Source organism: Miscanthus floridulus, chromosome 10 (assembly GCF_019320115.1).
Source record: "Miscanthus floridulus cultivar M001 chromosome 10, ASM1932011v1, whole genome shotgun sequence".
NCBI classification, from domain to species: Eukaryota; Viridiplantae; Streptophyta; class Magnoliopsida; order Poales; family Poaceae; genus Miscanthus; species Miscanthus floridulus.
The window spans coordinates 38,099,516-38,125,199 of record NC_089589.1 but is presented as its reverse complement, the minus strand read 5'-3'; the positions used below and the strand labels follow the sequence as shown (position 1 = coordinate 38,125,199).

Below are 25,684 nucleotides of genomic sequence, written 5' to 3'. Positions count from 1 at the left end.
CCCGATATACCCCTTTTTGTTTCGTTTTGATCATGCTGTTAGTTTTTTGGAGTGTGACTAACCTATACTTTTTCGACAGCGGCCGGATGCTGATGGGGCTGAGCATCGCCCCAACTCCTATGTAGGAGGTTTGGAGGCCCACCTTGCATCACACCACGGCAAACGGCGTGGAGAGCAGGGTGGTGGTGGCAGATCCTTCCCTTCCAGGGGCAGCGCCCCCTGGGTCGGTTGCTAGTACGGCAGCAGCGACGGTGATGGTGTTGGTGGTGATCCCGGTGGTGATGACGGAGGCCATGTCGGAGGTGTCCCTTGCAGCCCCTCCTCCACCGGCTACGGTGGAAGAGGAGAGGGAGATCGGGCTCCCTGTCTCGCCAGGCAGAGGGCTGCACGGCTCACCTTCCTCTTTAGAGTTGGAGGTGCTGGGGGGAGATGCGGCCGAGATGGAGCCAGAACGCCTGTCGGTGGCCCATGAAATCGAGGTGGTGGAGATCCCCTCTGACGACAAAGCGAATGATGAGGTGGAGCCACCGGTGCTATCGTGGGAGCTAGCGGTGGTCCGGTCGGAGGCTGGGCCCTCCAGCGGGCTGGAGGAGACTAACCTAGTGTGGCCCTACCCCGAGGACCCGACAAATGTTTGGTTCATCCTTCGAGATTCGCAGGAGTGTCAGCTCTAGGACATCCTTGGGTGGAGAGGACTCGCCATGGAGTCCGATCTTGCCAAGCTGTCGGTGAAGCTTGAGGATGCCTAGGAGCGGGTTAAGTCCATCCAGCGGTTGGTCCAGGTCGACCTATGCCATGACATGGAGGTGAGTTTCCCATGCTTGTCCTTGACCCCTTGGTCTCTCGTTGGTTGCCTTAGCATGCTTGCTTCTTGTTTTTGCAGGGTCTGCAGGAGATGTTGTGCCACAAGTCTCATTTCCTCTAGATGGAGCACGCCCGAATGGCCAAGTTTGAGCACCAGCTGGAGTCCGCCCGCCGTGAGTCCTAGGACCGGGCAACGAAGGCGACCGAGGCATGGGCGGTGGAGCAGGCGACTACCGCTGAGTGGGGGCTTGAGGTAGCAAAGGCCCGCTAGGTGGAGACTGAGGTGACACTACAGAAGTCCCTAGCGGACATCGAGGCGGCGCTCTGAGGTACCCTAGAGACCTTGGATGCGGAGCAGGGCGCCCTAGCGTCGGAGCGGAAGGCCTGGTCAGAGGCTGACCAGGATGTGCTCACGCTCTAGGGCTAGGTGATGGGGACGGAGGAGGCAAATGCCCGGCTGCATGAGCAGGTGACCCGGCAGGCGAAGGGACTCTCCATCCTTGAGAACTCCCACCTCGGTACGTATCTTTTCTATTTTTTGTCATGTTGGTTTCTTCCTTTAGCTTGCTTCTAAGCTTGTCACCCTTCTTCCAGTGCTGGGCAGAAAGGTGGAGTCATTGGAGTGGGACCTAGAGATGACCAAGGCGATGTTTGGCTAAAATGCAGAGGCACTGGCCAAGTCCCTTGAAGAGCGATGTGCTCTTGAGGGGGAACTTGACCAGATCCGCAATATTGCCTAGCTTGTCGTCTCGGAGGTCTTTGGGTCAGCGCCAAGTACCAGCACGCCCGCCATCTGGCTGGAGGAGGTTCCGGATGAGGTCCAGGCCCTCATCACCCATGAGCCATTCTATGGAGCATTAGGGATGTTGACTTTGGTGGCGATGTACCACCCGAACCTAGACTTCTCCACCATCTACAGTGGGTATGCCGACGGCTGTAGCATGGAGGACATCTAGTCGCTCGGGGAGAGCTTGCTGCCACACACAAAGTTGTTGGCCAAGCAAGGCTCCATGCAGTAGGTGATGGATGCTCGCCATGAGGACATGACCAGAAGCATGCGTTAGGAGGACTTCGCCTAGCCTATGGATGGCGTGGAGCTTGGGTCAGAAGTGGATGTCGCCCCGCCTTCAACCGAGCCGAATGTCGTCCAGCCGGGGAGCGAGCAGCCCGTGCCTTCGCCGGTCGCACCAACAACAGATGTTGTCGGGCAGCCGCAATAGCTTATAAAGTATAAGTAGTTTAGCAGATGTAAAGAGTTAAGTTCATGGGGGAGCCCCCGTGTAAATGTTCTTGTGTACTCAATGAATACAATCAGTTTTGTTTTTTGTGATGGAATCGCTCCATTTGGGGAAGCTTGTCCCATTTGTTCCTTAGTTTTACCTTAGCATAATTTTGTTTTTTATTCTTTCTTTTTTGCACTTGCCCGTTCATCCCGTAGGCTGCAACCTTAGTAGCCCGGGCATGGCCCATGAGGCTCAGCTGCTCGTAACCGTAGGTAGAGGCGGGGTGCGATCGGTCGGAATATTTAAAGCAAAGCTACGTAAGGTAATTTAAAGGAATGAACTACCCTTTTGTTTAGGTAGGAAGGAGTTTTACCATATGATAGTAAATGACAAGAGAGGTGGTAGTGCACCCCCATGGAGCCCCCGAGTGACCTAGGCCAAAAGTGTTCGGGTCGGGGAGCTTTTATAGGAGCAAACATTAAGTAAACAATGGTAAGACTAAATTTTAGGGGAAGAAACGACATAGCTGTACCAAGCATTGGTGAGAATGTTGTTGTTGTCGTCCTTCAGTTGGTAGGCGTCCGGTCGGATCACCTCAACCTTCAGTCAGCTGGATCCTTGCCCGCTATGCTCTCTTTCTTGACCGCTTCTTCTTTGCCTTTTCCTTCCTTCGGCCCGTCGGCCTATCGTAGAAGGCGCTTGAGGACCTTGCAGTCCATGTAGAGGTGTTTGATGGGGTAGGTGTGGTTGGTGCACGGGCTCTCCATGAGCTCATTGAAGTGGTCTGAAAGGCCCTGCTAGGGCTGCTTGTCCGTGTGATCAGTTGTGGCGACCAACATGGAGTTGGCCAGTCGATGACGATCTTCTTTGTTCTTTTTGCACCTCTGTGTGGAGGGACCCTCGTCCTGATCCTGGCGCTTGGTCTTGCCTTTGCCTCAGCCTCCGTTGAAGCACTATGGGAGCAGCACTCTCCTGATGCATCGGGCAAAGGCCTGTGGTCCCAGGCCATCTGGGCTAGGACTCCGGTCATCCGGCCAGCGACCGCACCTAGGGTGCGTTTCACCACTCCTCGTGATGGTCCGACTGAGGTCTGTGTCGCCTACCATCACTGCCACTTGATGGACGCCATCATCATGTTGAGACTGACACTAGCTGTTGATGACTCTATGAGCGTCTTGGTTTGGCCCGAGCCGCTCGCGTATAGGCGGTTGGTGTGGAGCAGGCGCCAGGTCAGACCGGGATGCAGATGCAACCTCCTATGCCGCGCTCGGCAGCTATAGCGGTGAGCGGGTGGAATGATTCATCTGGTGCGTCCCCACTCCCCTGGTGGGGAGAGAGGCCTTGAGTTGGTGTCGCGATGTAGAGCTCTCTGCTTGTTGAACGGCGGTGGTTTCCACCAGTGCCTGGAGGTTCCGGTGGATCGCCTGTTCCTAGGGGTCGTTCGGCTAGGGAAGGCCGCGCAGAAGCATTGCCATAGCGGCGATGTTCTGGTTAGCCTGAGCAAACTGTGGGGGATCGCTCCCCCCATCCATGATGTTGCACTGGACCTGGCAGGCGTGACCCCAAGCGTCACTCACCGTTTTATGTGCACGGGGCATAGTGTGGTGCACCGAGCGTGCCAACGCAGGTGGCGGCTGGTTCTACCGCCGTTGTCTTAGCTCCTCGCCGTGCTCTTGAGTGAGCGCGATGGGTCCCCGCACAAGGGTCCAGAGGGGTGTGAGTCCATAAGGACTCTGCTACCACTAGCGGCTGTCCCGGAGCGTTCGCCATAGCGCACTCCTGGGACGGACGGTGGCTAGGTGCCACATCGCCGATGCTGGAGCTGTCACTGTCAACATCGTCATCCATGAGGTCAAGGAAATAGGTGGGAGCATAGCTTGCCATCCCCATGAATTTGGACATGAGAGGGGGCGGCATCGGCATCCTTTGGAGCCCCTAGGCATACACATCCATGGGGGACGCGAGGCCATAGGGGAACCGGTCACATGGCGGTCATAGTAGGGACAACAGGGTCCCTTCGGATAATCGGTGGAATATAGTGAATAGTAAGTAAATAACAGCATGTACATTACTCACAGTGGAGTTTGAGCAGAGAGTTTGCTCGGAGTGAAGCGCAGGCGCTTCGTCGCTGAAGTCGTTGGGTGTCCCAGAGCCGATGGAGGGCGTCCCTCCAATGGGCACCGGAACGAGTGCCTCCTCGCGGAGGTGTAGTACGCCGAGCCAGTCGGTGACGAAGTCCAGGCTTCCGAAGAGGAAGGCCTGGGATGGCTCGAAGACGGGTGGAACCCACATCCCAATAGGTGGGAGTGCAGGAAACTCTAGTGAGCCAAAGCGAGTCGTATCGCTTGAGCCCACCATGGCGAAGGTGGCGGAAAGGTGGGCCATCCGATGACCAAAAAATGTTGAACGTACAATGTCTTCCCCACGGATGGCGCCAACTGTCAGTGCAGAAAGTGACCAACACGTAAATATTTGTAGTTTTGCCATACGTTGTGATTAGAGGTGGCCTAACACTCAATGACATAGGGTTTATACTAGTTTAGGCAACGTGCCCTACGTCCAGTTTGAGTCGGTCGACGACTTTATTCCTGAGCCCAGGTGCTCAAAGTTTGCAGTGGGGTTACAAATGAGAAGGAGAAAGATGGGGGTACAAGAGGTCCAGTCGAACTCTGGTTAGAGGGGCTAAGAGTGATGGGAGCTCTGCTATGTGCTAAGTGTTCAAGCATGTGCTCATGGTTTTAACCTGGTGGTTCTATTGTTGTGTACTAGTAAACTGATCGATCTGAATAAACTAAGATGTGTTGGAGAGAGCGCATCCCCTTTTATAGATGAAGGGGATGGCCTTACAAGTGAGAGGGAGAGAGTGCATATGCTTACTAAGTCTTGTTGCCCATGCCGGTGGGTACAGGATGATGGTAGGTGCCCACAATACTGTTTAATGTCAGATGCACATGGGAGGTTGTGTCGTCTTCTTCAGGTATGGCAGATGTCGGTGCCTGCCACACTATTGATACCCAAAGGCATGCAAGGGGTTTTACCATGTTCGCCTGGCATGGTAAATGTCAGCGCCCACAACACTGTTGATGCCTCAGAGGCATGTGGAGCCTTACCATATTCGTTTGGTATGGGAGTTGATGGCGCCCACAACACTGTAGGAGAAAATGTCGACGCCTACAACACTGCTTCGATTCTATGATGCCAAGCAGGTCGCAGGTTATGGTCCTATAGGTGTATAGGGTATGGTCCTTGGTATTGTGGTTGACTTAAGTGCCCTGCCTTACTTTCTCCATCCATTTACTGGTCCTTACCGAGCAGGCATCCTGGGTTGGTTGGTCCTAGTTGGCTCTGAATGCGCTAGTTGAAGAAGAGTAGTGAGCAGGGGTTTGGTCGCATCCCCAGTCGGAGACATGTGTCAGAGTCGGAAGTGGTGTTTGGCAAGACCTTCCGGTCAGAGAGGCCATCCAAAGGTGGGCTGGAGACTGGAGCAAGCGCTCCGATCGGAGAGGTGGGCCGAAGTTGGAAGCGGGCGCCGTTCCTCCTCAGCCAGGCCTTCCGATCGGAGATTGGATCGCCCCTCTGGCCTGTTGTCTAGGTATTTGGGCTAGCCCAGGAGTTGTGCATCGTTCACAACATTGTCTGCTGGGTCGAGCCTTTGCTGGGAAGCCGGTCCATGAGGGACCCTAGGTTTATAAACCCGACAAGTAGAGAAAATAGGGAGGGAGGTGAGGAGAGAGTTGAGGAGAAGCTGGATCTGTCGGATTCTCCTCGACTTTGTACCTCTACGGATCTGATTGAACCTTGAGTTATATCCAGGTTCTTCTTCTGGTAATTCTAAGTTTTCTATTTAATTAAGTTCAGTTCTTATTATACTTTACTTATGAGAACTCCGCTTGCATCAAGTGCTCTAGTCATAAGATCTGGATTAGAGTAGTAATCGTTAGCGTAGACATGGTGTCTAGGCTAGTGTTTACCTGAGTTTGTGCCCAATACCATGGTTAGTTGTGGTAGCCCCAGAGGTGATAGCTCTATTAGGCCTTTGTAATCCACCACGTTCGGATTGGTGTTTTCATAGAGCTTTAGGTCGCCTTGCCCTGACTACCTTTTCTCACCTCCTTCGAGAGTCAAAAAGGTACTATTTCTCTAAAGTAAGTAAGTATAGTAAGCCTGATCCTTGGTTAGCTAGTTTATCTTTGGAAAACTTTAGAAAACCCTCTCTACCCACAAAAATACTTTAGCTTATTTTTCTTTGGACGTACTTCATCCTTATTAGAACACTTCGCATTCCCCTTGGAAACCAATACCTTGGAATACTCCTGGGTGAAAGCTACAATGGTATATGTGCGCTTGCGGATTTTTCTATGTGCGTTAAAAAATACCAACAAGCTTTCATAGCCATGGTTTGGAGCAATCCTTCTCTGGGCAAGAGGATGAAAATCCTTATACCCACCTTAGAGAGTTTGAACAACTGTGTTCTTGTCTGACTATTTCTGGCATGACACAAGAGACCATTAAATGGAAATTGTTTCCATTCTCCCTTTTGGGAAGAGCGAAACAATGGTATGCTCATACCATAGTAGGCGTAAATGGAAATTGGGATGAATTTCAAGACAATTTTTTTCTTGCTTTCTTCCCTCTTTCATGAATTGCCGCTCTATGAATAGAAGTTATTACCTTTCAACAAAAAGAGAAGGAGACATTAGGAGCAGCCTGGGCTAGGTTCATAAGCCTAATCCATTCTGGCCCAAACCTTTCCTTGCCTAACCATGTACTACTTTACCACTTCCAACTTGGCCTTAGCAAGGAAGCTGCTCTCCACCTTGACATATCTTCTAGAGGCTCGTTCACACACAAAACCATTGGTGAAGGGAAGGCCATTTTTGAGAAAATCCTTGAAAACACCCCTTACACTAGTGTTTTTTATGAGTTTCCTTAAGAAGTTGATGCAAGCCCCGACCAACAAGAGGAGGCACATGACCAACAAGAGGAGGTGCACATAACCGAATTTGAAATTCCTTTAAATCCTTCTCATGATTTGGTTGCCAAAGAACCTTCCATTGAGGGAACACACCACACTTTAGAGGATGATGAACCTCATCCTTCTATGTTCCCCTTTGAAATCGAGGAAGATATCTTTGAAGATTTTGGTAATGCTTCGAATTTACCAGTTCAAGTGAAGCCTCTGGCACATTCTGTGTCATCTGAGGATGACGATGGTCTGCATAATGATTCTTTCCTTTGTTTATTATATTGGGTAAGTCCTGTAGAGTACAATTGAGTACTCACCCTGTGGTAATCTTGAGTTTTGTAGGTAATGCCACCCCAGTGCATGGTTTCTTTTATGCTTCCGAGTCCCTAGAGGATCAGGAGTGGTAGAGAGGCCTATGTGTCATAGTTGTATGAACGTGGCACATTCATGCAACATGTATCTTTTCAAAACTATGTGAAGACTTATGCTAGACTCTAATGGTAGTGTGTGATGTTGAACTTGATGGTGTTATGAACTAAGTTTGTGGAACAACCTGGCTTGTAAACTTAAGTATTTTGAATTTGTAATATGTTCTATCTGTGGTTGTGGTGTATTCTTTCTCTCTAGCTTGATCCTAGATGAAGGTTGGCATTTGATTAGTACATCATATGGGAGGTGTACCAGGATCACCGATTAAGTGAGCCATCCAATTTAATAATCAATGGAAGACTATCATCTTGGGTATTCATTTAAAAGGGTGTTGATCCTGACAGCTAGGTGGACAGGTATCGAAGCAGGCTAGAGGTGATCGAGAGCCATTACAAGTTGAGCCAATTCCCTGTATGGCCCTATGAATGTCACATGTCCCTTCTATGGCCCTATGAATTTCAAAGTTCCCTATATGGCCCTGATTTTGAATTTCATCCCTCTCGTGACACTACCGTGACTTCTATATACTAACACCGTTAACTAGGACACGAAATGACCATAATGCCCTTGATCAAAGAAAATGAACTCATTCCCTACGTGACACTAATTGCACATATGAAGCAGAAGCACATGCTGATATGGAACATTTATATAAATACCAACCATTTATATGACATTATATAAGTGCCAAACATTGTATGTCATCCACAATATATGAACCAATCAAGAGAATGTAAAGCACACATAAAAGGTTGACACACAAACTAGTGGCCAAAGTGGTTCACACACAAATTGGTTGAAACATTAGATCAGGTCCACATGCATACATAAGGTTCACAGATGCATACAACCATACATATGTTTAGGTTCATATAAATAGGTTCAAATATTACATTAAGTCTGCATTCATACATATCATAACATGGAGTAACACAATGGTGAAAATCACATGCTAAGTCTCCTTTTGCTTCTTGTGCTCATGGCAGGACTTGTTGGATCACTTTTCTTGCTTCTTGTGCCCATGGTAGGGCTGTTGACGAGATTCTAACATTGGGGTATGTTAAACTCCTGAGGAAAGAGGTTCCCGACCAAGAGAGCCCCCGACCGATCCCTTCGGGATTGCCTAGGGGCTTGGGGGCTACACCCCTCAAGTGTGCTCGCACGCACCTTTTGGCTAAGGACTGGGCCGAGCCCGAGCACGCCCTCTGCCTCTACTCGGGAGTTGTTTCATGCCTCAGGAGTTGTTTCATCATTCTGTTGCTTAAAATTGGAAATTCTTCCTCGTAGAGAATTAGTCTTACCCATAGGGAAAAACTTAGCTAGAATTCGCATTGGAGCATTTTCCCATGTATCAACGTTATCTTTGTTGTTGTAGAACCATTGCTTTGATTTTCCCAACAGAGAGAATGGAAAGAGACGAAGGAGTATGGTATCTTGATCAATGTCTTTAATAATAAGTGTACTACCAATTTCTAGAAAATGTTGGAGATGAGCACTAGCATCTTCATATGTCTTTCCACTGAATGGACTAGCTTGTACCATGTTGATGAGAGATGGCTTAAGTTCGAATGAAGCATCTTCTCCGATTTTGAGTGTCGGTCTAGTACGAACATTATTAGCATTTGGAGTAGAGAATTCACGTAGAGTCTTTTCAGCCATAACTTCAAAGACTAGTGTTGAGTTGTCTATTGATTGGTTTGATAAGAATATTCAATTAGAAATTGTTGGTGAAGCAAAATCAATGTTGCAATACCCTGTATAAGATAGAAACAAATAAAAGACAAGGGTAAGCCTGCTAGTGTAGTGGTGCATAGTTATGATTTATCAATAAATAATATTGATCAATTCTTCTATTGCCTTTTCCTCCCCGGCAACGGCACTAGAAATGCTTGTTGGCATTTATTAATGTGAGTTAGAAATTTAGAATTCTACAAGCGCATAAATATACCATTGTAGCATTTCACCGGGAGTATTCCAGGTATCGTTATTTATATTTTTACCACTGGGAGGAACGTTGGCATATAAGAGATTGATAAATATTTATTTATGATAAAATCATTAACTAAACACATACTCAAAACAGGGGTAAGTTTAAGATATTTATAATTTAAGTATATGGCAATTCAGAGAGAGATTGATACTCATAAATGTAGCATAGCAAAACTAAGTAATACACAAAAGAGGGCGTGCTCTATAACAATAATTAACTCTCCATCTATGCATAAGGGACATCTCTAGGGAAGAGCATAAAAATATGCTTCTCCTTAGAGACATAAGTCCTACTATTCCTACAAACGGGATATGGAATACAGAGGATCTACAAGGTTGTCACCCCAAGTAAATCTACCACAATTGAAATGCAGGGTGCATCCATAGGCAAAACAATGTATAAGCACCACGCTTACAGAGTTTAGCTACTCAACCCACTCGAGTACTGAATTGAGCGCTCCGTGAACTTAAACATAAACTTATAGATAACTAAAACTATATCATGCATGTACTCAAGATAAACTAAGAACATGATGAAGAGAAAAAAATAAAGATTAAGATCAAAGTCACAATAAGAGATAACCGATACATTAGTTTTACCAAGTCTTCTAGAGACGTATCCAAAATCTTGAACAATAACCTGACTACTTGGATCTTACTTTAGCTAAGCTATACTAGAACTAAAGATAATTGGAGATCTAATCTTCTCTCATGAATTGGATCTCTCAATGAATCATGATGGCCTTCTGGAGGGGGTCTAGGGGTCCTTTTATAGGGTAGATGGAGTAGGGAGCAAGTAATCGCCACGTCATTGATCCGCATCAATTCTTTTGCCCACCATTGGATCAAACTGACCTAAACAAATGGTGGAGCTTCAGCCAAAAAGTCGGTTGAAGACAACTGGCGCTGACGGGTGGATCCTGGTGGGTCGGCCAACCCCACCATGGTCCTGGCCCATGTGGATCTTCTTCTCTGGCCCATAATTGATGGATTAGAGCCTTGTAGAGTTGGTTTCGTTACAAATTGATCTGATGTCCTATGATAATATGGCCCACTTTAACCTGTTTTCTGATTAAATCTTCTTGTATTCACAAAATCACCAAAACTCATGAAAATAATTATTTTAAACCACTACACCTATGTTGGTGATTGATTTTAAAGATGAATACAAAGTATATTGATGGTTTATAATTTTCAATAATGATCGTCAACAACCCCCAAACCACAATGTACCCGACCTACCTCGATATATAAGGGGAGGTTAGATCCTATAGAGGGAGGAGGATAGAAGGAGGCTGATTCAGAATAGATCATTCGAGTCCTCACGAGAGAATAACTCGAGCTCTACACTAAGAGCAGAGCCACCCAAGAGGAGTATCGAGAGCTCCTCCACCATTTCCATCGTCTTCTTCCTCTCCGACGAGGAGGAGACCTCATTGCTAACGAGCCGAGGATCAACACCGAGCGATCTCCTGCCAAATCTCTCTCTTACACTCTGTTGTAACCCCCCGATTTGGGTGCTCTCGAATACAAACATACTCAAACTGCTAGACGTAGGGCCCTAATAGCACAAACTAGGATAAACCTCTATGTCTGATCTGTGATCTTTGAGTTCTTCCATGTTCTTGAGTCCACCTGAGCCACTAGAGACCTCACACTCAGTGACACCCGATGAACAACAATGCTTGCTGCGGTTTTGATCCTACGACAGCTAGCACTCTAGGTAGGGGAGCGCATCAAGTGTGATTCTAGCTCTACAGTGGCTGGAGCCACCCATCTCATCACTGGAGCAGGAGGCGCTGCCCTAGACGGTGGCGTCCTCCTCCCTAGCGAGTTCTCTGTCATAGCCGGCGCCTTCCCCCTGGCCAGGTCCTGAACTTTGGGAGCCTAGCCTACATCGTTGACTGCTACGGTGAGCTTCACCCGCTCAGGGAGGCTACACCGATAGACAAAGATCCCTGGCGTTGTCTCCTATGCCAGCCCACTTGGGAGCAGATCTTGAGGTCTTGGCCTGACATATTTGGAACAGTTTGGGATTGAAACCCACCATCTCGGAATGCCACCAGATGTTCTATATGCTGGCCAAGATCGACCACTGGGTCATCACTGGCAAGATACTATCGCAACTCGGACGCCTCTAGCGCTGCCCACTGGACACACCATGCGGGACCATAGAGGCAATCATGTCGACGGAGCAGCCAAAGCCCACACTGGCTAAACAGCTAAGTTCTCGAGCCCTAATGCTTTTTTCTATTCATTCTCTGCCCCCTAGAAGTCAACTCCTTGGTCCACCGAGGTGGGACACATGCGCGCTGCTTGATCGCTCTGATTTTCAACAAGGAACGTAGCTCTGGTAGCCCCTCGCCTTGCCTAGCCCAAGCCGACAAGGTGGGGGTGATGAGGACATCACTCCTTTAGATGCATCTGCTGATCCTCCAACCGTCATGCAAGGTCCAATGACCTGGGCTCGAATGCGTCAACTCAATTTAGAGGTGAGCTCGTTCTTAAGCGATTCTTTTTATACTTTTGAGAATAGACTACTACCTAATGATGTTATCTTGCTTAGGAACATTGGAGAGGGTCATGAAGGACTTAGAGGACGTGGTGGAGGCAAAGATAACCAGCAAGGACGTCCAACAGGAACCGGAGGCCCGGTCCAACATGATTTCAAGTATGCCTCGGCCTCTAGGACCAGTCTGCCTTAAACTGGTCACCCAGGACGTATCCGGACTCTGTTTTCGATAATCCACATATGGATGGAAAGCTAATTTGATAAGGAAGCCAATCCAAGTGGTTTTACATCAAAATATGTTCGGAATCAATGGGAATCGTGGTCACAAGTTAGCATCCAAAATCTGCCAGGGTGCTGTGATACCGTCTTTTGGTCCGTTGGACCATGTATCCAGTTTGGGCCCATTAGAGGCGTGTCCAGGGGTCTTGCATGACCCTAGATTCTTCATAAACAGCCATCGCCCCTCCATTAGGGTTTGGGTTTTGCTTAGATTATTCTTTCAAGATCAGTTTCGTCGTTCAACGGTTTGTGAGACCCCAACTTTGTGAGATTAATCATTCATCTGCAATTTGGTTGTGTTCTTTCTTGTTCTTGCTTGTGTTCTTCGTTGCATAGGTAGGGATTAGCCTTCTTGGCAAGGTCAACCTAGTCCATGACTTGGTTGATAACCAGAGGAGCTGTGGTGCTAAGATTGCAGGGTTCGATCTTTCGATCTGAAGCCGGATCGGTGTGTCATTCTCCGCCACAACGATAGTTACCTCTACCTGACGGAACATCGGGATCCCCATTTCCATTAAGTGGTAATCAGAGCTAAGGTATACCATCAAGTTCACATTTATCCCCTAGTTTTGAGTGTTTCGCTTTCATCCTATAGTCCAGTGCCATATTTTTTCCCTGTCCTAGAACGTTCCGCGCCATAGCCTTTGCATATTTCAGTTTCAGAGTCCGTCGTGTTGAGTTTGTGTCCTGGTCAAGGTCTTGTTGCTGGTTAGGTCATGTTAGAGTCCAATTCATGTGTTTTCCCCCATCGTTTCCATCAAATCTTTGCTGCTGTGACCAATTTTGCGCACATTGTTCCCGTTTTGTCCTCTAATTCGGAGCCAATTCTTAAAACTGGTCCAGTTTTCGCATACAAACTCCGATTTCGACGTTCCATATATCAAAATCGATTAGAAAAAAAATTGGATCCGTCCATCCCCTGACTTGTCAGGGTTGGAAAATTTTAAATTGGTCAAAAAGTGGTCACAAGATCCTCTTTTCGTGGTCACAAGGTTTTTGTCGATTTTGAGCAAGTTTTCTGAAAATTCCACAGGCCACGTCTTTCACTTGTTTAAGCTCATATTTTTTGTGGTTACTTCTTTTGTGCTCCTAAGTGAAGAAAAAATATCAAAAAATAAAATAAAAAAGTCAAAATTTCCCAAAAAAACAACGACAGCCCCAAAAAATAGAAAAAACAGAGGGGCAAAAGAGGAACAATATCTAGAGGAGCACATAGAGAAGACCAAAGTGAGTTGTGTTAGCGTGTGTTGTCTGGTTCCTTGTTTGTGTTGCTGTTTCCATCCACCATACTTGTTTTTCACACACATGTCTCCTTGCTATCCACCATACTTGCTTGTTTGTTACACACCTGGTACTTGGAGCATTTTAGACTAGCAACGAGAACAAGTACTTTGGACTATAATTCAGCATTACTTTCTGTTACTGACTTGTGTGCCAGATATACATATTACTCTTTGTTTGCCTTCCAAGCTCCACAAATTCTTCAGATCAGTACAGAAAAAGGGCTTTGCAATCTCGGTACCACTGCCTCACAAGTATCACGAACCAGCCGCCGGTTGTACCGCCCACTGCTTGCGTTGGTAAAAACTTTGTAAGAGCTTGGTAAGACGCTTGCACTTGCTTTGAAAAGTGACACCACTGCAACCATGTAGTCATTTGGTAGGGATAACTTTCACCGTTTGTTCCTGTTTTTGTGTTTACAATGGCAGGAGGTGATCAGACTAGAGATAACAATCCTAAGGGTATCAATGAGTGTGTCAGCCAAGAGCAACTACAAGCTGTTGTAGAGGATGCCCAAAAAAGGATGAATGAGGCCGTTAGGAAGGCTGTCACTGACGCACTCATTGAACTCAACATTGGCAATAGCATGGAGAGATTGGACAAATGAATTTCCATGCTAACCGACAAGGTTACTGAGTTGGAAACATTGGTGGCAGTCAACAACAATGACGTCTCCGGCAGCAACACCGATGGTCTCTTGCTAGAAGAGACGGTGCATGATGCCGTTGGGAACATAGATCGAGCAGCCTTCCAACAAGCAAGATTACGGCGATGTCTTCGCCGCAACACGACAGGTATGGGTGGTGTCCACCACCATCAAGGTAATAATCACCATGTACCCGATGATCCTTATGCTAAGATTAAGTTCACAATACCATCTTTTTTGGGTCATTATGATGCTGAGGGATATCTTGATTGGGAGTGACAGTAGAACAAAAGTTTAGTGCCCACCTTGTGCCTGAGCATCATAGAGTTCGACAATCTACTAGTGAGTTTAAGGATTTTGCCATTATTTGGTGGAATGGGCTAGCTACATAGGATGCTTTACCTGGTACATGGGAAGAACTTAAGGTAGCTATGCATGATCGCTTTGTTCCTCCTTCTTATCATTGAGATTTGCGTAAGAAATTGATGCAATTAGAACAAGGAGATAAATCTGTACAGGATTACTATGGTGAGCTCCAAAAGGGATTAATGTGCTGTAGTGTTGTGGAGGGGAACGAAGATGCCATTTGTCGTTTTTATTCAGGTTTGAGGCATGAGATTTAGGACATTGTTGATTATAAAGAATTTAACACTGTCAACCAGTTGTTTTAGTTTGCTATGTTTGCAGAAAAGGAATTGCAGGGGCGTGAATAGCAGAGCAAGAGCAAGGTCAGCACCACATACATGCCACGCTCGGCACCATCTTCGGGGCTAACCAAGCCAACCACTTTTCAGGCGCCTCCACCAGCGAGCAAGCAACCAACAGCCTCTGGAGTTTCTGCTACACCTATGGCACCTCCCACACGACCTTCAGATTTAGGTAAAATTTTTTTGTAGGTGCCTACCAAGAGTGCCTCATCCGTTGCATCGACGGGACACACTTCAAGCATTCAGTGCCACCGCTACCATGGCATTGGCCATGTGCAGAAGGACTGCCCAAGTCAGCGAGCATATATTGCTACAGAAGATGGTTACATCAGCACCTCTAACATTGAGGATGAAGAAGACCAAGATGTAGATGAGGAGGACAGTGAAGTCCTTGGTGACAAGGCCACGGCGTCCTATAGGAGCATCATTGTACAATGGATGCTCAGCTCACAAGTCCAGCAACCTAAGAAGCTACAACGCCATAACTTGTTCTAGATTTTCTTTGTCATCAGCAACCATCGAGCACGTGTCATTATTGATGGAGGTAGCTACAACAATTTGGTGAGTTCTGATTTGGTCAAGAAGCTTGGCTTGACCACATGCCCACACCCACGTCCATACCATATTCAGTGGCTAAATGATTCTGGTAAAGCAAAGGTAACACAAACTTGCAGAGTTTCATTTTCCATTGGTTCTTATGCTAATTCTATTGATTGTGATGTGGTACCTATGCAAGCTTGTTCACTTTTATTGGGTCATCCTTGGGAACATGATAATGATGCTACACACCATGGTAGAAGTAATAAATACACTTTTGTGCATAAAGGAAAGAAAATTACTTTGGTACCTTTGACACCTGCTCAAATTGTACAAGTTGATAGAGAACGCACTGCTAGTTCAAATGATATTCAATCTGAAAATCAGCAAGTTGCTAATTCTATCTTCCCACCTAAAAAGGAGGGAATTAAATTGAAGGGTGGTGTTATGCTTGCAACAAAATGTGACTTTGCTGAAATTTCTGATGATGATATTTGCTATGCTTTGGTATGCAAACGAGCTATGTTTTCACTTGATGATATTGTTAGCTCAGTGCCTCCTGCTATCACTAACCTTTTGTAGGACTACGAGGACATTTTTCTAGCTAAGATACCCTCGAGGCTGCCACCTATGAGAGGAATAGAGCATCAAATTGATTTGATTCTGGGAGCAACCTTGCCCAACCGTGCTGCCTATCAAACCAATCCTGAGGAGACTAAGGAAATTTAGCGGCAAGTCCAAGACCTTTTGGACTGCGGGTATGTACGTGAAAGCCTTAGTCCTTGTGCCGTTCCTATACTTTTAGTTCCTAAGAAAGATGGAACTTGGCGTATGTGTGTTGATTGTAGAGCCATCAATAATATTACTATTTGGTATCATCATCCTATTCCTAGGCTAGACGACATGCTTGATGAGTTCCTAGGGATTAGCCTTCTTGGCGAGGTCAACCTGGTCTGTGACTTGGTTGATAACCAGAGGAGCTATGGTGCTAAGATTGCAGGGTTCGATCTTTCGATCTGAAGCCAGATCGGTGTGTCATTCTCTGCCACAACGATAGTTACCTCTACCTGACGGAAGATCGGGATCCCCGTTTCCATTAGGGGGCTTGAAGACTTCCCTACCTCCCGACCAAGGCCAGGGAAGTTCCCTGCATTGGCCTTCTCCCTCACTCGCCTCTTGGCCAGGGATCATCCCACTCTGCTCGCTTCCTCTCAAGACCACTGACTGAGATAGGCTAATGCCCTAGCACCACACGAGCACGACCCAGGGCAACAATGCTAACAGCTGACGCCCATCAGGCTCTTGAGAGGGCGATAGGTCCAAAGTATGACCACTGCAAGATTAGTCTTTTTCCTAGCTATACCATGTCAATACAAACTCAACAAAATTGGAATCACAATTTTTGCACATACCAAGCTCAAGTTATGCATTTTCCAAGATAGAAACCATTTAAAAAGCATTTATATAGCTCTATTTTATTCTCCTTGAAAAATACCAGCAACAGTGCATTTCATATTTTTATCAAATACTACACTTCATGAGGAATCCAACAAAATTTGGTTCACCAAAATTGCACACTCCTAGCTTGAGAGATGAATTTTTGAAACATGCATTCAAATCTAGAAAATAAATCAAAAAATCAAAACATACACAGGCTAACAGCTGGGGCCCGCGGTCAACGGGACCTACCCATCAGCGAGACCAGGACAGGGGACCAGTGCTAACTGGCAAGAACTCCCAACAGCGAGGTCTCCGGTGGTAGCGTCTTCACCATTGCACTCTTCTCACACCCGCGCAACGACAGGTAGGTTTAGTTGGTCCGGTGGCTCGCCGAAGCAAGCTCAACGGTGGCCATGGCGGACAGTGGAGGTCGGGCGGTGGTACGCTATCCATCTCTGGCTATGGCACACTCAGGTGAGGATAGATACTCCATCCTGGTGACCTAGCGAAGCTACATGGTGCAAGTGAGGGCTCAAGGTGGCGTTAGTGAGCTTGGCCGCATGCATGGCCATGCGGCAGCGCACAGAGCACGGTGGTGCTCTCATTGTTCTAGCTAGACGGTGGTGAAAGGTGGGTCTCTAACATGCTACTAGATAGGTCTAAGGTTACTCAACCTAAGACATGAGAGAAAGGAGGGAGACGGTGAACCAACTCAGCAGCAGCGAGCTACTCATTCCAGCGCAGTCAAGTGGTGGCGTCATTCCTAGATCTAGCCTAAGCATCTATACTCTAGCATGGTGCTGGACCAAAGAAGATAGAGGCATATAGTGCAGTGGAATGGCCGGGCCACGGTGAGCTGCGAGCACAACGGCGCTCCGGTGATGATGACGGCTACGGCGAGGCTAAATACCGCTATACCTGGGTTGATAGGTGATGTCGATGGCTCAAGGAGGTGGAGGCGATGGTGGAGCAGCAATGGCTGAGATGAATTAGATGGCGAGACTACGTCGGTGGTGAGCGGCTATGGTGGAGCGGTGGCAACACACAATGAGCTCGGCACAGTGCTTTGGCAAGGCAGAGCGAGCGGGAGAAGGCGAGAGCGAGTGAGTGGAGTGAGCGGTGAGTGCATGGCGCTTATGTGCCTACACTGGCCTGACTGGCCAGGCCAACACCGATGTATGGATGCCACACAGCGTCCATGGCCTATGGCTGGTTGGCCACTGACGTGCGGGTGAACGCGGCCATCAGAGCTGACGCTGGCGACTGACAGCGTGTTTTCAAACCCTTATATCTCCTAATCCATTTGTCCATTGATAAAACTCTATTAAGGAAAGCTATAGAGCTACATGTCCTCTACATCTTTGCTTTAATAAGCATCCCCTAATTCACCATGGTTTGTGAGTTAAATCATCCCAAAGTTGGTTACTTGCAAACTGAAATCAGCCCAACACTTAGAAAAATTTCACCAAGTGTAAAATAGAATTTTCTTGCTACTTGTGAGCTATTTTTGAGCATGCTATGCACTGAATTAGACTTTGACCCAAAAATAAAAGTTGTTACCCTAGTTATGTACTACAACTTTTCTTAAGCATGCATAGCCATGCAAAGTCTCTAGTGTATAGTTCAACTTATGTCAAACATGCAACTTGAAAATGGTATATTACACTATAACCATGACTTAGAGGCCAATTTGGTCCAAGTCATGAATACAAAAGTTGTTCCATGTGACATTATAAGAATGTTTAAGGTACTCCTAGGGTCCCACAAGCATTTTATATATTGGTCACATGTAAACCCTAGCATATGTAAAGCATTTAGTGACAAACAATGTGATATAAGCAATCATAGAGATAAAATTTGAGATGCTCATGCTCATGAATGATCAATGATGTTTGTGCTCATGCAATGCCAATGCCAAATGCATGCTTAACACCTAGGGTGTTACACTTCTGATCCCAATCTCTGTGTTTTCCCCTGTCTATGAAAACTTAAGCTAATGGTCATTCTTATCCTACAGAATGAGGACCCATCCTATAAACACCGATATTCCAGGCACTTCGTAGGATGGTGCCAACATGCCAAATCCACCTCCTCCATCGCCCGCACCAACTTTGGCTGATGCTATTGCTCACCTGGTCAACATGAGCGCTAACAATACTCATATCCTTCAGGCTATGGCTCAGAATATGGCACCCGGTCCACATGGTCGCCGTGATCCTGAAGCCAACAACAACTGTGGTGACTTTCTAAAACTCACCTACCCATCTTCACCAAGGTAGAAGAACCTCTAGAAGCGGATGACTGGATCCAAACTATAGAGCAAAAGTTTGGACTTACTCATTGCAATGGGGAATAGAAGACCTTGTTTGTGGCACAACAACTCTAGGGCCCTGCAGGTGCCTGGTGGGCAAGTTATCTTGCTATGCAGCTAGAGGGACATTAGGTTCCTTGTGTGGATTTATGTGATGCTTTTTAGGCACATCATATCCTAGATGGCATTATGGAGATGAAGCTCAAGGAGTTTCTAAAGTTGCAGCAAGGAGGAAAGAGTGTCATGGAATATGTGGGGAAGTTTAATCACTTGTCTCAGTATACCCTAGAGCATGTCAACACTAATGCCATGAAGAAGCAATGCTTTATGCGTGGTCTCAATAGCAAGCTCTAGACCATGTTGACTACATGCACTACTACCATGTATAATGAGCTTGTTAGTATTGCTATCACTACTGAGGAAAAGAATCGTCAGCACAAGGAGATTGAGAAGAGGAAGAGTGCTTCTGTGGTATCCTCTAGTAGCACCAGTCAGTGTTAGAGGATTGATTATCAACCTATCTACCATCCTTCTTATCATCCACCTCAGCAGCAAAGCCAACAGTAGTCGTTTGTCAGACCTGCTATAGTTCTTTCCTATCCACGCCAGCAGAATACCCCTAGTATTCGTCCCAACAACCCACCACAGAATAATGCCTTTCCCTATTACACTGTGGCAAGACTGGGCACTTTGCTCGAGAGTGTCGTCTGCCAAAACAAGTCAATGTTCAGAGGCCACCTATGAACCAGTTGTAGACCAATCATCAGAATGCTCAGAAGAATAGAGCTATTCCAAAGATGGGGTGAGTGCACTACACTCAAGCTAAAGCAATTCCTGAAGGAGAACCTATCATGATGGGTATCTTTTCTATTGCCAAGCATCCAGCAATTATTCTATTTGATTCTGGTGCATCGCATACATTCATCAATAAAGCATTTGTTGTGAAGCATCAGTTGTCGATAGAGGCTGTGAAGGGTAGTTATTGTATACAGTCTCCTAGGGGATGCCTATATACTAAGGAAATGGTGGAACATGTGCCTATAGAGTTGGTTGGGCATTCCTTTCCCACCAATCCTCTTATTCTTAAGGATCAAGATATAGATGTGATCCTAGGCATGAATTGGATGTGTCAGCGTGGAGCTATCATTGATACTCTGCGCCGGACCATACAGTTGAACTCACCTCAAAATAGTTCTAAACTGCTTATCCATCTTCCAACCCCAAAGAGAGCAGTGGAAAGAGTGTATGGAGCCACTGTTAAGGCAGTAAAAGACATTCCTATAGTAAGAGAGTCTCCAAATGTCTTTCTAGAAGATTTGCCTAGCTTACCTCCAGATAGAGATGTGGAGTTTGTGATTGAGTTGAAACCTGGTACTGCTCCAATATCTAGAAGAGCATACACGATGCCACCAAAAGAGTTAGTTGCACTCAAGACTCAGTTGCAAGAACTGCTTGGCAAAGGTTATATTAGGCCTAGTTCTTCACCATGGGGATGTCCTGCAATCTTTGTGAAGAAGGACAAAACTTTAAGGTTATGTGTTGATCACCATCCCTTGAATGAGCTAACTATCAAGAATAAGTACCCTCTTCCTCACATTGATCTCCTTTTTGATCAACTTGCGGGAGCTAAAGTGTTCTAAAAATTGATCTTACATCTAGGTACCATCAAATTAAAATCCAACCAGAGGATGTTCCTAAGACCGCCTTCACAACTTGATATGGTCTTTATGAATATCTTATCATGTCCTTTGGTCTGACCAATGCTCCAGCTCACTTTATGTACCTAATGAACTCTGTGTTCATGCTAGAGCTTGATAAGTTTGTTGTTTTCTTTATCGATGATATTCTAGTCTATTCCAAAACCAAGGAAGAACATGTAGAACATCTACGTGTTGTTCTAGGTCACTTGAGAGAACACCAGCTATATGCCAAATTTAGCAAGTGTAAGTTCTAGCTTGATGAAGTCTAATTTCTCGGCCATGTTTTGTCTGCTAAGGGTGTTGATATTGACCCTGGTAAAGTGAGAGATATCCTTAATTGGAAATCACCCACCACTATCCATCAAGTTTGTAGTTTCCTTGGAATGGTGGGATACTACCATCGTTTCATCCCAGACTTCTCAAAGATATCCAAAAAAATCACTGAGCTACTAAAGAGCCAAGTCAAGTTCGTCTGGTCATCTGAATGTAATGAAGCTTTACAAAGCATGAAAAAGCTTCTGACCACCGCTCTTGTTCTAACTCAACTAGATATTGAGAAGCCATTTGATGTGTATTGTGATGCATCTAGCATTGGTATTGGGTGTGTACTGATGCAAGAAGGGTGAGTCATCGCCTATTTTTTCAGACAACTCAAGCATCATGAAGAGCATTATCCTACCCGTGATCTTGAGTTAGCAGCTGTTGTTCATGCCCCAAAAATCTGGCATCATTATCTATTGGGTAACACATGTCATATCTATACTGACCATAGGAGTTTGAAGTACATTTTTACCCAGTATGATTTGAATATGCATCAGAGAAGGTGGTTGGAGTTAATCAAAGATTATGATTTAGAAGTTCATTATCATCCAGGCAAGGCTAATGTTGTTGTAGATGCCTTAAGCCATAAGCCCTAGTACAATTGTCTTATAGTAAGACCGTTTGATATAACTCTATGTTAGGAGATGGAAAAGCTGAATATAGAGATAGTTCAATAGGGTACTCTAGCCAATATTGTAGTTGAGTCTACTATTTAGAGTCAGATTATATCTTCTCAGAGAGAAAATAAGGGTATAGCCCATATTAAGGAAAGAGTTTTAACCAAAAAGGTTTCATGTTTTCGGATTGATGATGAAGGAGTTCTATGGTTCAAGAATCATTTGGTTGTACCAAAAGTTCCTGAATTACATCAATAAATCCTCGATGAAGCTCACTTGGCTAGATTCTCTATTCATCTAGGAAGTAACAAGATGTATCAGGATCTGAAACAAAGATTCTAGTGGACCAAAATGAAAATTGAAATTGCTCGATATGTAGCCAAGTGTGACATCTGTCAATGAGTGAAAGCTGTCTGTCTGAAATATGTAGGGCAGTTATAGCCTATTCTAATTCCTGCTTGGAAATGGGAAGACATCAGTATGGACTTTATTGTTGGTCTACCCAAGACATCAAAAGGTTGTGATTCTATCTGGGTCATTGTGGATCGCCTTACAAAAGTAGCATATTTCCTTCCAGACAAACTATTTTATACAGCAAAGACATATGCTGAGTTGTATATCAATAGAATCCTGAGTCTCCATGGTATACCAAAAACCATTATTTCTGATAGAGGTACACAGTTTGTTTCCCGATTCTGGGAAAAGTTGCAAAAATCACTGGGTACTAAGCTTATCCACAGTTCAGCTTATCATCCTTAGACTAGTGGGTAGACTGAAAGAGTCAACTTGATTCTAGAGGACATGTTGAGGTCATGTGTTCTTGCTTATTCTGATAAGTGGATAAATGCTTATCTATGGTAGAGTTCTCATACAATAATAGTTATCAAGAAAGCATTAAAATGGCACCTTTCGAAGCTCTGTATGGGCAAAGGTGTAGAACTCCTTTGAATTGGTCAGAGCCTAGAGAAAGATGGTTCTTTGGGGTAGACCTTGTGAAAGAAGCAGAAGAAAAGTTTTGACTTATACAAACTAACTTGATGGTAGCACAGTCATGTTAGAAAAGCTATATTAATATTAGATGTCGACCTTTAGTTTTCAAAGTTGGTGATCATGTGTATTTGAAGGTATCACCTATGAAAGGAGTTAATCGTTTTGGAGTCAAAGGCAAGATAGCACCTCGCTACATTGGTCCATTTAAAATTCTAGAATGATGTGTACCAATAGCATATTGCCTTAAGCTACCAGAACATGTCTCCACTGTTCATAATGTTTTCCATGTATCTTAGTTGAAAAAGTGTCTTCGAGTGCCAGATCAAGCTATTGAGATTAAAGGAGTCAACCTTGAGCCAAATTTGACCTACTCAGAATATCCTGTTAGAATCTTGGATCGAAAAGATTGTGTCACTCGAAAGAGAACAATCAAGTTTTACAAGGTGTAGTGGAATATGCATTCAGAAGATGAAGCTACATGGGAATCGGAGGATTATCTTGTGGAAAACCATCCAGATTTCCTTGCTTCTATATAGATTGCTAACTCCTCTATAGTTGTAACCTTTCTTCCGAGCTGTTGTAACCTTGTAACCTCCCCTATTGTTTTGTCAAATTATTGGAAGTAGATGTGTTTGACACATTTCCTTTTCCATTACTTAACCCAAGGCTTTAGGTGTTTTGTAATCTCAGGACAAGATTTCTTTAAGGGGGGAGGAGCTGTAACACCTTAGGTATTAAGCACTTAATAAAAACCTACTCATGGTCATCATCATGCATAATCATCTAGCATTAAGACATAAATGCATTGCGTGTTTCAATTATAGCATGTATAGGTTGCATATGTCAAGTTATATGTGTTGCATGAAAAGATATGAGTAATGTCAATTAAGGAACTTTGAGATTTTATGGTATGAAAATTTCTTGAATATTTGAAAATATGTCAATGTAAAAATTGATATACAAAGTATGCACTTTACACTAGTAACAAGATTGGGTATTGTTTCCAAGTCAAACATGTTTAAATTTGAACTCCAAATTTGAATCCAATACTGAATTCCACATAGCCATTTTTGGCTAAGACCTGGAAAATAATAAACAAATTCCATTTTGGTGGAATTATTAAATGGATTTTCATAAATAAAATTGATGCAACTTTGGTTCTATGAATTGGTGTGATGTTTGAACTTTGTTAATGAGTCTTTGGTTGTGATGTTTAATCTCTATTTAACCTTTAATTAATTGCTCAAATAGCTAATTCAAAACTATTTTTGAAATTCTAAAACTGAATTAAATTTTTAGTTTCATCTCCTTGTTTTTAAAATTCATAATCTCTCAAACCTTTGATCTTATGCTATTGGTCCTTTAAACAAAGTCGGAAATCACAGTTAGTTGAAAAACTTTGCTTGAGGAAGATCAACATGTTTTTGTTTAAAATTGTAGCAAATAGAGAGAGGAAGAGAGGTTGTCAGCGCTACAGTAGCACTGGTGCCATATCTCTTTTCCCTTCTCTCTCTGCTTGTCATGCTGATGGCCACCGTGCCTTCATGATGCACCTACGCATGTGGCCACAAAACCGCCCATGTGCCTCGCTCCAGAAGATGCCCGTGCCGTCTCCTGGCTCGCCCTCGCCATTAAAACCTCCACCGCCAGCGACTCTCTCTCTTTTCCCTCCCAGCACTGCCATCGGCCGCCTCGGTTTCACCGATGAAATTCACCATTGCCTTTCCATTTTCTTCCAATTCCTTGCTCCCACAACATTGCCTCATTGTTGCGCATTCGCTAAGCTCGCTCGCGCTGTCCATCTCCACCGGAGTTGCCCGGAGGCCATCGCCTTCCTCACAGCCATCCACCGCCACCACTGAGACCACCTCGTCGTGGCCAGACCGCTCGGAGCTCCTGACACACTGGAATGCTAGACTTGCTATAGGAGCATGCCACCATCCTCGCCATCACCGATGACAGCCGCCTCTATGCCCCCTTCGATTTAACCAAGTAGTCGGTCAAGTCGCGGTTAGCACCTAGATTGTGTAGCAGTCCGTATCTAGGTCAGGTAGGGCCGAAAGTGGCGAATTTGCCATTGTGCCATCGTGCCATGTGTCGTCGTGCCGCCATGGCCATAGGCGAGCTTGCGCCAAACCCTAGCTCATTCAACCGATACCATATTCTTGTGTAGGAGGTTGCTGGGAGTTGGTAGGGACCGACCTCATCGCTGGCGAGCTCACCGTCGACGAGTACCCACCGATCTGCGTCATGCACCCACGATCACACGCGGGCACACTGTGCCACTGACCTAGGCCTGGCTGTCAGCCGTTGGGGCTAGCTGGGTGCGGGTGCAAAAGGGTTTTTACCCCTTTTCAATTTTCAGAAAATAATTTTATGTGCTAATTCTTGTTTAATTCATAACTAATTGTAGGAACGGGATAAAAAGGTGAAACAAATTTGGTTAGCTTTGTTATGATGTGCTCTATCCATGAAAAATCTGAGTTGGCCATGTTCAGTAAATTTTCTATGCTTAAAAATTGCATATTTAAATGGAAAAATTGTAGATGTATGATTTTTGTAGGCCAATATAATAATCCTAAAATCATGAAACTTTTTGTGTAAATGTTATGTGCTAATAACTGTCTCCACAAAAAGTTTGAGACTGTTTTGATAAATCGAGCTTGTCCATCTAATTTAGGGTGTTTAAATACCCTTTTTATGCTCAAATAAATATTAAAATGATTTAGAAAAATGGATAAATGCTTTTGGTGACTTTTAAATATTGAGTGAAGTCCTTGGAACATCAAAACCCTACCGTTCCTTGGCAACTTATTTAATTGCTTGATGTACCCATAATCGAATTGTTTAATAAATAGTAACACTTGTTTTGTGCGAATTAAACTTATATCGCGAAGGAAAGTTGTACTCAAGTTTGTTAATCCTGTTTGAA

At 45.2% G+C, this 25,684-nt stretch overlaps 1 protein-coding gene across 1 annotated transcript in view; it reads left to right on the top strand.

Annotated features, from left to right (window-relative positions):
* Window positions 1-2,881: 2,881 nt before the first annotated feature.
* The window catches only part of LOC136488430 (uncharacterized), a 98,239-nt gene continuing 75,436 nt past the window's right edge, over window positions 2,882-25,684 (top strand). Inside the window, exon 1 of the mRNA XM_066485364.1 lies at window positions 2,882-3,256. Coding sequence (XP_066341461.1) covers window positions 2,882-3,256 — 375 coding nt within the window. The remainder of the gene's footprint in view (window positions 3,257-25,684) is intronic.